This window comes from Drosophila eugracilis, unplaced genomic scaffold, assembly GCF_018153835.1.
Source record: "Drosophila eugracilis isolate 14026-0451.02 unplaced genomic scaffold, ASM1815383v1 contig_47, whole genome shotgun sequence".
Taxonomy (NCBI): domain Eukaryota; kingdom Metazoa; phylum Arthropoda; class Insecta; order Diptera; family Drosophilidae; genus Drosophila; species Drosophila eugracilis.
The window spans coordinates 2,589,634-2,603,578 of record NW_024573338.1 but is presented as its reverse complement, the minus strand read 5'-3'; the positions used below and the strand labels follow the sequence as shown (position 1 = coordinate 2,603,578).

At 38.6% G+C, this 13,945-nt stretch overlaps 1 protein-coding gene across 1 annotated transcript; it reads right to left on the bottom strand.

Moving 5' to 3' along the window:
* Positions 1-486: 486 nt before the first annotated feature.
* Positions 487-2,447, bottom strand: LOC108115560 (trithorax group protein osa). The gene is made up of 3 exons (XM_017227067.2): positions 2,389-2,447; positions 1,783-1,974; positions 487-1,537 (listed from the first exon to the last, which is right to left on the bottom strand). The coding sequence occupies exons 1-3, from the start codon at positions 2,445-2,447 to the stop codon at positions 487-489; spliced, it is 1,302 nt and encodes a 433-aa protein (XP_017082556.1).
* Between the last annotated feature and the right edge of the window lie 11,498 nt (positions 2,448-13,945).

The following is a 13,945-nucleotide window of genomic DNA, read 5'->3' as shown; positions in this document are numbered from 1 at the left end:
CAATAAAATAAAGTCTTAGTCCTGGCTGAATCTGGGGGCACTTTTAATTTGTTGTGCAACAAATTAGCATTTATTTTCATTACGATTCCAAGTTGCCGGGTGTCTGGTCTGTCTACTTGCCCCCGTTGCTCCACCACGTTTTCGCATTAATTTTTTTGTCAGCTCTTATGCGCGTTGTTTGCTTTTAATTATAAATACACGTAAGCTTAGCATTTTTAACCCATGGTTGCATATTATTTTTATACTCTATATATATTAATATAAAAGATACATTCTTGATACTTATTTGTATTTAAATTATAGTTTTAAAGGACATTTTTTGTAACTTTAAAAACAAAAAAGCTTAGGAATGTTGACTTAATGCTCTGCTAAAAAATCCTTTCAAATCTCTTCACCCATCCAAAACCAACCCCATTTTGCTGCCATGGGTTAATGGAGCAAAATCCCCATCCGTGCAACATAGAAATGTGCGCGGGATTCTTGCATTCAATTAATGCGTGTGCGAGTATAGAAAGCATCGCCGCGACGCCGCTGCTGACCATCCTCATCCTCGTCGCCACCACCCCAGTCATCATCATCTCTATCCCGATTCCGATCCCGATCCCTATACCCACCGCCATTCCTAGAGCCATAACCATGACCATCGTCATCATCACCTTGCCGGCGCTGGGCATTATCCAAGTAAGAGCTCACGCCCGACTGAGCGCCCAACGAAGCTGAAGACCACGGTGCGGATGAGTAACGCTGCCTGCCATAAGACCAAGGATGCCGACGGGAGTTTGTACCAGCATACGGGTTGTAGTGGTGCTGATAGTAATCGGAACCCGATTCAAAGTTGGGCCGTGACTGAGAGTGGTAGTCGTCGATGTGTGTGCGATTAGGATAGAAATCATGACTAAAGGTCTGAGGTGATGGTGGTGGTGGTGGTCTACGCTGCCCGTAATTATCATCATCATTATCATTATCATCATGGGGCCTTTGATAATCATGGGGTTTTTGCTGAGGGTTCGAGTGGTGGTGCTGATGGGGTTTATTAGCCACCTCATGTCCAACGCTATAGGGCGATTGCAGTACTACCGTGGGCATAACAATGGTTGGCGGCACACTGGGCACCGCGGCCGGAACTAAAGCCGGCTGATTCCAAGATGATGCCGATTCGGTGGCCGTTGTCGAGGTCTGTTCGCGTGAATTCATCTCGGATAATTTGTTGTTACGATTGCGAGTACCAGTGGCCGTGAGCACCATTACCGTGGGATTCATATCTTTCATATGATCCTTTAGGCAATTTTGCAGCATATTTATGAAAAAGAAGAACGAGAGCAGCGTTAATGCGTTCATCACTGAGCCGGCGCTTTTCTTCGATTTCTTCGTAGCTTTGGTGGATGGAGGTGGATGTGGTGGTGGTGGTGGTCCAGCTTGTGGGTGGCTATGTGGCGGATATGCGGGACCACTGCCCGCACTGCTTGGATGGTATGAGGAGAAGCTGCCCGAGGGTGGTTCCTGCTGCAACTCGTACTCCAAGGAAGGCTCGATGTTGCTGCAAATTTAAGCTTTGCATTAGGTTTTCGGGCAAGGACTGAGATTGGTGTTTCGGTTTGACTTTGGCGGAAGGTTCACGGAGAGAAAAATGTGTAGAAATAAGAAATTTAAACATCAAAATCCCAAAAAAATATTTCTTCTTCTAAAAGATTGATAAACTCGACTTCCTTCGTATTTACAAATAATTTCAAAGTTAAATACTGCCTTAGTTTTCTCTCCCTGTAGCGATATCCATTTACTTACCCATAGCCAGAGTGTCCGCTGCCATCCGCCGAGGCCGCATAAGCACCGTTGTGGCTACTGCCCGCCGCCGCCAGTAGCGGAGGTCGTCCCAACTGCCCCTGATGCCCCCCCTGGTGTCCTTGATGGTGATGGTTGAGGAAGTAGTTGCCCGGATAGTAGTGGTTGGGATAGTAATGCATGCGCTGCGTTTGACTGCAAGAGAAGATGAGACGTGGAAATGAGTGGCCGAGGCGATGCAACTCCCTTTTTGTGCCCCACATTAACCAGGCTAAGTGCCTGAGGTATCAAGTCCGCGCCCGCTGCGGTGGCTGGGAGTAACTCCTCCTGGTTGGGAGTTACTACCGACACTTGACCAGGCAATCTTTAAGTCAAAGGATACACTTAATCCTGTTGCTTTTAATCAATGGAGCTCTAGTTTTTGAGGTTACTTTAAGGAATTATTAAGTATTTCCCATTAAATCTTCCTTTTTGCATCTAGGAAATCAACTTTAAGTCAAACAATCTTAAAAATTCACTTAGTTTTCTCCTCAATTTCCCGAAATTAAATTTGATTTCAAGATACACAAACGACTGACACTATCTCAATGCCTTTTGGCCATGGCTTACGCATAATTATTTTCCGGAATGGCTAACAGCAGAGGATGCTGTTGCTGGCCGTTGGACATTTTCACCGTCGTCTTTGAGTTCACAATTTAATTGCTAATTGATTTGTGCCAGAAACGCGAATATGTTTATCACTTCACCGTGCAACGTGGCGGTGCCTCATTGTTGCTGAGTGCTTAACCTGCCATAAACCGAATGGCAACTCGACGGCAGAAGCCACAGGAACAGGAGGACGAGGAGCAGCTGTGGAACAGCACGAGATGGAGCACCCAACCAACCGCAAGTGACAATGTCGTTTAGGCAACTGGGCAAAGCCTTTGCCAGACACTTGGCTGGCAGGCGGCTATTAACGCAGGTGAACTTAAAATGGGCGGTTGGGCAGGTAGGTCTGGGTTTGGAGACTGTCATTGTCAGCTGCTAAGTGAGTTTGGCTACAACTAGCAACCGGCAACTGCAACGGCCTTTACACTACTACTCGATGGCAGTGATGTGGTAAGTAGTACTCTAAGTTGTGGTACCTAAAGATATAGAGAAGTACCTGCTACGAAGAAGTTAATGGTTAGGTGGGGAAAAAAAGAAATCAACTGGAAATCAACATTGAAATCTATAAAAGAAAGTGTACTTTGAGTATATCCTCACCTCAAGCCAAGCTAAGATGTTTTAAATTGAATCTATTAACTAAAGTAAAGTACCTCGTAATAAGTTAAGTACCCTTACATTCCCATCACTGATCATAACGCGTACCCAACTGCCAGCTGACAATTGCCGGCAAAGTGTTTTGTGGCTACATCGGCCAACTGACACACACCTGAATTGGAGCGTTGCGTTGCGTTGTGTTGCATGCATGCGTTGCACATTTCGGCCAGGCCAGACAATTAGTGCACGACAAAAGGTTGTGAATGCTCCTTGGCATATACCCCATACACCGCCCCGCCCCCCTTTCACCATGATTCCTGTCAGTGTTAATGACGCTGCAGCAGTCGCTTGTTTATTGCATTAAAAGCTCTATGGATGCAGCGTTATGCATCAGAAATTGTCATAATTGTGCCATGTCTGGCCCTGACTTTGCCACTGTCTGCTGTGCCACTGTGCAGCCCAAATGGAGCTCGGTTCTTGTGGTCCCTTGTGTGGTTAGTCGAACCAGGCTTTTGGCCAGCCCGGGTCTACCCCCATACCCTTCACTTACCCATCCCCTCCCCCTGCCATTCGTCTTATCTTTATTTGGTCTTGAAGATTTATGACTGGGGCTAATAGTTTTCATTTTCAGAAAATATTTTTATATTCCATTGGGTTTTGGTGGGTATATTAGTGAGTCAAGGAAAGGGAAGTTTAATTTTTTGAGTTAATAATATTTTTGTTGGAAAGGGAAGTTTGCTGTAATATGGATATTTTATGAGAACTTTGTCTGCTTAATCAAAAAATTCTAAAAAATCGCTAAATATTTCTGTAATTTTGTAATTTTTATAGATTTAATGTAAAAACAAAATATCAAGACTATAAAAAATACATTTTTATCCTTCCTCATTGAGATTTTATATAAATATTTAACTATATTTATTATAACAAAATCGAAACCATATGAAAAAGTGTACAACAAATTCCATAAGCAACCACAGGATCTCCCAAGTCTTTCTCTGTTGTCTTTCCCAAAACCGGAAACATTAGACTGCAATAACAAATATTTAACATTTCCGCAGTGCTAGCAACAAGAAGAACAACAACCTAAAACCAAAAAAAAACAGCATCAGCTAGATTTTCGAGAATCAAAAGCATATAATAAATTGCACTGCAACTTTTCCACACATTTCCAGCTTTGTAACGCTTTGATTTGTCGCGCTCCCCCAACCAATTTTCCTCCAGGAAATGTTAGAGCGAAAAAAACTAAAGGACATTTGCTGATGCTTCCAAAAAGAGGAAAAAGAAAGCATATCAAAAAGTCAAATGCCTTGAGGGGTTGAATAATTTGAGAACATAAATGGGGGGCTGTGTTTTCTTCTTTTCCTCTTTGTGGAAAGGGTGTTTATATTTAGCTTTTGTTACTGGCGCCATTGTCAACATATTTCAGGACCTCCCAAGAACGAGACTTAGACTTAGAGTCAATAACAAGTTGACTTGGACATATTGTAGTTTTGCTAGTAGGCAGCAAATTAGCCCCACCGAATATTTTTATAAGATTTTATGGCCAACGAAATTGGTCCAGCAAAAATTTAATGACTGGAAAATGAGGCATTTAAGCCAAGTGCCAACGAAAGTTTTTTCCCTTCGAGTTGTTGAACGTGCCAGATATTTATGGGTCTGCATCTGTATCTCTGTCTGCGTTCTGTATCTGTTTCTGTGTCTGTGTACTGTCCTGGACTGAAGTTTATGCTCGAAGGACAATCGAGGTGGCTGGTGGTGTGGCGAGAGGGATGGTGGACACAAGCGGAGGCATACATTAATTGCCGTGATTAACACGTAGAAGCATTAAATTATATACAAGAGCTGGTAGGTAAGTCATAGTCGGTTTGGAAAATACGCTTTAAGGTGGGTTTCTTAACTAATGGAAGGGTTTTTGAGTCATGGAGTCATTAAAGTTGAAGACTAAGTAGTCATTAACATGTGAAAATGGATCTACAGGTCATGTTCTTTGTAAGTTTAAAATCTCTAGATAATTCCCTAAACGGAACTTGTTCAAGTTGTTATATCAGAAACATTCTGGCTTAAGTTAGACAGACACTTTCAGTCAATTAACATGAAAACGTAATGTGAATTCATGGTCATTCTTCTCTCTGAAATCAAAGTACCCACAGCATGGACATCAAAAGAAGGCCTAGACATAGCTACATCAATTATATGCCAAATGCTCTGGCAGTGCATGTGCGTAGAGCCCCAACCCGAAATGGTGTCTGGGCAAGTGCATAAATCATTTGGCTACATTAGATCCCTGGAAAACCCCCCCGAAGAAGCAGGCAGTGCTAAATAAACTTTTTCGGTGGTCTGAGGAACAAAAATAAAAACTCGTTAGGCAGGAGTTGAAGACGAAGAAGCTGGAAGAAGAGTACGTGCCTGGACTTTGACTTGGACTAGGACTAACAGAAGGACTAACAGAAGGAGTACCAGCCGGTCGACACAGGAACACAGTGTCAAGTGTAAAGAAGAACTACTAATCAGCAGTTAATTCTTATCTTTAATTAAGTGCACGTTCCACCTACCCCTAACTCCCCGTTTGACAGGCCAAAGTCCTTCGGCGTTTATGGCAGAAGAGTCCTGGGAGTCTGTCCAAAAACTTTTTTGCTTTCCGCCAACACTTTTGTTTGTCCGCCCGCGCTCTCGGCATTGTCCTGGACAAAGGCCAGCTATCCTGTTAGCCAGTCAGCCAGCTAGCTTTGTCCTTTGCCCATCTCTGGTCAATTTAATGAAATAATCTAAGCAAACACTGCTGAAAATTAAGCAGTTTTTTTGTTCTCAGTTTTCTCTCTCAAATTAAAAATGTAATGCGTTCGCCTTTGTTTTGTTGCCGGGCGAATAATTAAATGTGCGAAAGGCTAAGAAGAAGTTGCTGCAACATTAACCCAACATCCGGCTGGCCAATTAAAAAGGCCACGCAACAATGGCCCAGGCGCTCATGCATGGCTTATAGACCCTTATACCCTTCTATATATATTCTCAACTCAAACCCTTTTCCAAAATCCCCGATTAACTAAGACGCTGGGATCAGGCTGATATATATCTGGTGGTTGTCTATAAGTCATTACCCCTTCGTTGAGAGAGAAGAACGAACGCCCCCCCACAGGTAAGAGCCCAAGGTAGCCCAAGTTGTTGCCGCTTTCAAGTTGTTTGACAAACAATACATGGCCAGGGGATTCTCTTCATTTTTTTTTTTTTTTTTTGTTTTTTTGGCCAACAAGAAAGACGGTTTAAGGGCTAAAAAACACGGGGAACGAGAGTCGCACTCAAGCGTGCCCGTCACATTTTTGCGCTTTTACATTCCCTTCCCCCCGAAAAAAATATATAAAAAAGTTTACAGAGAGGGGAGCATCATCATCAGATACATGAAAAACATTTTTTCAGCAGTGAAAAGCTGCACTAAAAATAAAATAAAAGATATTTTATTGAAGTGGCAAAGTGAGGGGGAAGGTGCCCCAACTCATGCCATTTCGCTCACAGATTAATTATGCATCGCTAAAATGCTAAGCCAGGTAGCACCAAAGCACCGTGGCATCAGCACATCGCAGTGGCCCAAAGGCAAATGGCAACTGGGAATGGGGTGTGGGGTGTGGGTGTTGGATTTCCCGGTGGGTCGGCGTGCAAGGGGAGTATGTAAAAGCCAAGTACAAGCCACAACAAAATTAAAATCCAAATAAAATCACAAAAAATGGTTTTGGGCAAATACGGCAGTGACACGGAAATGATGACATTTAACACGCTTTTCTTTATACACTTACTAAATGTTAAAGGGTTTCAAATTTAGATAATCAAAATGAGAAAAATCTTTTGAGAGAGTGGAATAATCTTAATGTTTTCCATTGAAAAGCAAAACAAAACGTTGAAGTGGATCCAGCAGTATTTATTCAAAATCCACTATGATAATCTAATCCATTCCTTGCCTAAAATGAAAAAAATCGATTTAACCTACTAGATTATTCCCTATCATTAATCATGAACTTTTATAAAGATTAAGATTAGAAATTCATAAAAGAATTGGCAATCAAGATTTTTAAAGGTGTTTATTATAAATTATTAAAGATTGTTTAACATTATTCAATATCTAATATTAGTTAGTTAATAAGAAACGCAAAATAAGGCTGAAAATATAATTCTTAAACCCGATTCATTAGTATTTTAATCTATATAATATAAACTTATATAATAATTTAGCACAGAAAATACTTACTTATCTTTTAAAACTACTTCATATTTAACTTAACTTAAGCGTAAATCAAAATTAAGCTTACAAAATTCTTAACTGATCTTTGATTAACTTTTCAATCTAGTTTTTCTCATAACAACCCCACCAAACCTTTCAATCATTTCAAATAAATTACACACCCCAAATTGATAATCCAAAATATTGAGCTATCAAAGGTCACATGCAAATCGCTTGCCATAGAAAATCCTTTCAAATTTCGCGGCAGGCAGTTCTCAAATCAGAAATGCCTGTCACAGACAGACCCAACAAATCATCATGCCTCTTCACACATTCGCTCTCCCACACACACACATAAGAATCACTCACTCACACAGGCACCCACAAATTATTCACATAAATAAAAAACGGACAAAAAATTAAAATTAAAATAAAAATTAAAAGCTACAGCTGTAGAGCTGAAAATCAAGCAGCAAACGTCAAAGCCAAAAGCGCGAAGCTGTCGTCGTGTCACTGCACCCGTGGTGCAGGTCCAGGTGAGGGGCTGGCTAGGGGAATCCCCTATCCACCATTACACATGCACACACATACTGGTTGAATATGAGGTGTTTCGAGTCAAGAGACACACACATACACATGCAGGACAGGTGGATGGATTGCGAAGGATTGCCAGGAGACGACAACAACAACAACAACAACGACATCGTAGTACCCACTTGAAGCGCTTTTAACAAAAATTCTTTTAATTTCGTACTCTACTTTTTTTTTCGGCAACACCAGCTTGTTGGGGTGGACCAAAAAAGGGGAAAAGCAATGGGTAGATTAAGCGAGTGGATAAGAAAAGGATGTGTACTTGAAGTTGGAGGGAATGTGATGTGTTCTGGTAAGTTAAGCAAAATGGAAAGAGTAAATATTATTATAAATTAATTATAGCTTAGAATCTAAACTAAACTATTACTAGCTTTAGGTATATAAAGAAAAGGATAAGGACTAAAAGTCTAACTTCTCTTGTATTTTAAAGTCAATTTATAATATGAAAAGCAAAAAACTTTTAAAGTTACATATTATTTGCATCAAAATATATAACTTTTCTTCTTAAATATCATATATTTCCAGCTTTTTTAAGATTTATAATACTTATAAAACCAAAATGTTATTAATAAATATTATTAACATTGTAAACTTTTCTAGTCTTTTAAAGATTTTACTAATACCCTCTTCCGTTTTTCGCCTAAAATGAATACTTCTTCTTTTTCTCAAAAAGTTTTCCCTTTCATCGCCTTAAAATTAAAGAAAAACCATTAATACAGCTTCGATTAAAACTTAAAAACAGTAAAATCGCCTTAACTTTCTTAACAAATACCTTTTCCATTACATTAGTTTCTAGAATTCCACCTAAAAAACCTTCACCAAACCTTCATAATTAAGAGAAATCTCTTAGCTAGCTGCAGGTTTTTCAGTTTTTTCTGTTTTCCAAACTCATGTGTGTGTTTGAGCAACCCTCATGGAAAATGAAATTTTCCTGGAAGACGACGACAACGTTGTCGATGGAGAAAACGCAGAAGAAGAAGAAGAAGCGGCGACAGCACTGCATTGTTGATGAACAAGCAGCACGCTAACAAGTCGCCCAGCCGCCCCCTCACCTGTCCCGAAAAAAAAAAACAAAAAAAAACAAACGAAAAAAGGATAAAAAATAAAAACCATTTTTACCACCCATTCGAAAAAAAATCCACTGAGGGCACCTTTCAACACCGGCGTTGGTACGTGGGCGCTTACATTGTTGTTCTTGCCGCTGTTGTTCTTGTAGTACATGCACATGCCACGCCCCGTTTTGCCCTGTTACCTCTCTCTCTCTCTCTCTTCCCTTTCCCCACCAAGACCGCTTAGAGATGGCTCGGAAAATTATGATGCCTGCGCTCATTTTAATTTCTACATTTTTTCCAGTTTTTCTTTTTTTTCTTTTTGGCCTTCGAAAATTACAATCAAAAAATAGAAAAAAGAAAAACCTTTGGTATGAGGATAGCAAAAAAAAAAAAAGATTAAACAGTTAGGGAAAAATAGGAAAATTCAAGTGCATTTTTCACTTCACTTTACGGTGCATTCACATTTCCGTTGCATTGCATACAGAACAGGGCGCAACATAAAAATAAAAAGGGAAAAAACTTAAAAACAAAACACAGTTTGAGGGCATCAAAAACCGAAAAACGGAGCTGCGGATTTTTGTGCAATTTGTCCTTTGGGGGTTGGGGGATCAGGTATCCCCAGGATCCTTTGTTTGAGGGAAATAAAGCGTCCCCCCATCTCAGTAACAACCAAAACCGAAAGCCTATCTCAACCCTTCGGCAGCAAACGTTGCCTTTTTCGAAGACCTTTAAGGTATTCCTGTGGCTGTGCAAATTTTTTTTGTCATTGTCATCGTTTTGCTGTGCAAAAGCATTGAGGGGTTAAAGTACTGGAGTGAGGGGTTAAAGGGCCAGCCTGACCTCCAACCTCCCTGCCCCTGTTAGGCGTTGTGCAAGAGTTGCACTTTTTGCCACTGCACTCCGCTGGCTGGCTTGTGTTGTGTTAAATTTTTTATAAAATTTGCATGCAAAGTGCATTCCCCATTTTTTGCTCACTTTTTTTTTTTTGACCATTTTTTGTGTTTATTTTAATTTCTTAATTAGTTGCTTTTGTGGTTGCCAAAAGGGGGTTGGGGGGGGAGGTTCGGAATTGCAGTGCTTGAAAGCAAAAGTCAAATGCAATTTAAGGGTTGGTCTTCGGCAGAATTTACCACAGTCCAAGGGGCAGACTTTAAAACCGAACCCCTTTCAAATTCGTCAAATTGAAATGGCATTAGGCTTTTGATCTGGCCAGTTGGAAGACCTCTGAGCTCTCTCTCTCTCTTGTCTCGGCAATCAAACCGAAAAACTATTTAAAATCTAATTTGCATTCCCAGCAAGGCAAACAAATGCATAGGAAATTTTGTGACTCCTCATAGTTTTCTTTTTTTGGCCGCATAATCACAAAAATTTGTCATAAAACTTTGGCAGACGCAAAAGTTTTTCCAGCACAAAGTCAAAGTCGTTGACGTCGTCATTCTCGATGAGTTAAAAAAAAAAAAAAAAGGAAGCAGAAGGAGAATTTTTGGTCTTGGTCTTTGAGGAATTAGTCAAGAGCAGCGGCAGCATCATGCATCTGCAGTTCATCCTAAATCCCTATATAGATTTAAAACGATTACAATTCCTGCATCACAAACAATTTGGTTGCATTCTGCGGTTGCTGCAAGGGCGGGGGTGTGAAAACTTTTTAATTACCCTCATCAGCGAAAAGCAGGGCCTCGCCACTCAAACCAAATCGAAATTTGCTTTGTGACTATTTGGATTTTGGAAAAGTTTTGGAAAGGAAAGGGAAGGAACTTTGATGCTTGTCTATAATATGATAATTACATTTGAATTTGATTAAACGAGCTACTAATTAATATTTATGGCATATGCTAGATTGAAAAGGAAAAAAACTGAATTTTAAACTTAAGTTTTAACCTCAAAGAAAGGAGAAGTTAATCTAAGATGAACCAAGTCTTTCCAATTATTACTTTATATTCCATTCAGCATATTCCTAGATCCTCTTTTCAATCCATTTCCCTCAGTGTAGAATACCTAAACTCCCAGTTCAATGACTGCCAGCACCTTGAGTTCCTCGAGCGCCTTGCACTTCCTGTTTTGCCGCTGCCAACCTTTGGGAAACCATTATGGCCAGGAAGAGGAGGACTGGCCTCCTCCAACTAGGTACCAGAATTATGACGCAAATTGCAATTAATCAGCTGCCTGCCATCAATCTGTGTCACTGGGCAAAAGGAAAGCGAAATGCAACCCGAATGCAAGACATACTCATAGAGTGTGATGACGATGGCATAATGCAAGTGACAGTGGTCGATGCTTATCGCAGGCACTGTAAGGCAAGTGTGAAAAGCGAAAATTCACAACACTTGGCAAACAGCAGGCAAACAGGCAAAAGCAAAAGCTGAAGCTAAAGCCAAAGCTAAAGGCCTGTGAAATGAGTCGATCTTATCTGTAATTGCTTTCGCTCCAAGACATGGCTAAAACTCTTAGCCATCTGCACTTTAAGGAAATGACCCAAATTAGACAAGAAATGAAAAAGTTTTTGCATTAGCATGCGGCATTCAGTTTGTCTTCAGTTTTTGAGATGTTCGCAGAGAATGCACATTAAGAAAATCATAGAAATTGCCAAAAAAATATATTAAATTTAATAAAATACAAAGTTTAAGACTTAAAAATAAGTTATTTCTGGGTATTGCTTACCACTTTATTGGTGTAAAACCTCAAAGTTTACCCTTGTTTATACTTTCTTCCTGATTACAACCACTAACTTTCCTTATTACATTGAAAACTGTTAAACTTACTTTTATATTTTCCTTCTGAGTCACATAAACTTCATAAAAATCGGCATTTCTTGGCAGCTTTTTTCGTGGGAGTCACGTACTTGCAGCTGCCACGCTTCCAGGTGCCTCTGATATAGCCTCGGTTTAGCTGTGACTCTATATGCAGCATATGCCCCCCTCACACGTTCGTATATATATATCTATATAGGTATATATAGGAGACATCTTATCTGTATCTGCAAACAGACAGAGGACATATCTATCTCTCACACACACACACACACACACATATGCACATTGTCAGTCAACAGACAAACATGCCAAGATGTTGAATTTGTACTTCCGCTTCTGCTGCTGCTGCTTCTTCTTCTTTTCGCTTTTCCCATTTTCTTCCACTGCAACTCGTTTTTCCTTTGCCCCAAGGCTGGAAAATCAGTTTTTCTGTTGTCGCACGACTTGAATTCCTGATTATGCTGCATTTCACAAGCGGCGGCGTGCATGGGAGAAGAGAAATCATTTTCACAAATCAAAAAAAAAAAACGAACGAAAAAAAAACAAGTAAAAAATATTTCAAACACACATTGAAGTGGCATTAATTATGCGTAAATGAGCTTAATGCATCAATTAATCAAATCAAAGGCGGCGCCAGCGGCCGATGGGCAAAAACATGGCCAACCTGGCCACAGAACTGCAGGCTGCTGGATTCCAGGAGGAGTCCTGGCGCTTTGTCGCGTTTCACAAAAGCGCGAACTCGCGCTAAAACCAACTCTGTATTAGCTCAACATGGGTCACGTCCTGAGTGGCTGTGGGGGGGTGGTAATGGATGGGGCTGGTCAGGGGCTCGAGCCTAAGCCAGGGCAATTATAGTTGTATATTGGGTCTGCCTATAAGCTCTTAGTTTTTGCTGAATTTATTGCTTTTTATTTTTATATATTTGTGATTTCAAAACTATTTAAAATGAGAATATAAATCATAATAAGTCTTAATTGAAAATTAAGTTTATCTTCTTAATTAGGTTTTGGCATTTATTAACTCAAAACTAATTATGTTTCCTATATATATCAATAGTTATCAAAATATTAACAGTTATCCTTAAATTTTATAAAAACTAAGTCAATATATATATTAAATTTCGAAATATTTGAACAGATCGGTGAGGAACTATGAATATTTTACATCATTAGCCATGTTTTTCTCATAGAAACTTTTCTTCTGGAAAATATAAAACTATAATTAACTACCTTAAATTTAATAAGCACTCAGTACTATTTAAACTCTTAAATATTCATTAAAACAAAAACTGACCGTTAAGTTAAAAAATTTTTAAATATCTTTTAATTTTATAGCCGCCAGCATGTAGCGACTGAACTTAGCTTGCAAAAGCTAGTTCTTTTAGTGCCAAAGCTCTGAGCTTTTCTTCTTGTTTCTTTCAGCGAGTTTTACAACCTTACACTCTATTGTTAGCGGTGATTGTATTGGCTAAATAAATTCTATAGCTTGGCAGCATTGTTTTTGAGCTTTTGGTCTATCGTTTTTGAAAATTCATTTTTAAAGATTTTTTATTTTTTATTAATTTATTTCAAGTATAAACTTGTATAAAAAATTTTTAATGTTATTATTATTTAACTTAATTTATTTTAAATTATTATAGTAAATTAATTTAACATAAACTATTGTTTATTTTTTTTTTAATTTTTAAAAGTAAAAACTTTAATATTAGTTTTTCAAATTATTATTATTTCTGTTTATTTATTTTAAATAATAATAGTAATTAGTTTAACATAAATTATTTTTCAATTTATTTTTAATATTTAAAATTATAAGCTTATAAAGTATGAAGAATAAATATAAATATACAAATTTAAACTTTTTTTTAGTATTTTTTCATATTATTTTTATTTAACTTAATTTTTTATAAATTATAAAAGTAAATTATTTTATTTTTAAGTTTGTTTAATTTTAATTTTTTTTTTTTTTTTAATTTTTAACTTATTTAATATTTTGATTTTTGCATATAAAATTATATGATAGGTAATACATTTTTTCTAAAATAATAAAAGAACGGAAAACTGCAAAAAAACTTTAAAATAAAGAAAAAACCTTTCCCCCGTAAAAAAAACTGATAACCAATCATAGAGTTACACCAATTTCTGCTCTCCAGAACTATGATATGTTTGCACTACAAAATACTACCCAACAAGTCGTACTCTTACTACCCCATTTTAGAAAGTTTTAAATTAATTATTAGCAGGAGCTGCCAGCGTTTCGAGTTTTGTAATCGCAACTAAAACAGATGGTTCCCTGCCCATCATAAAAACGCCAGCGAACTGTCA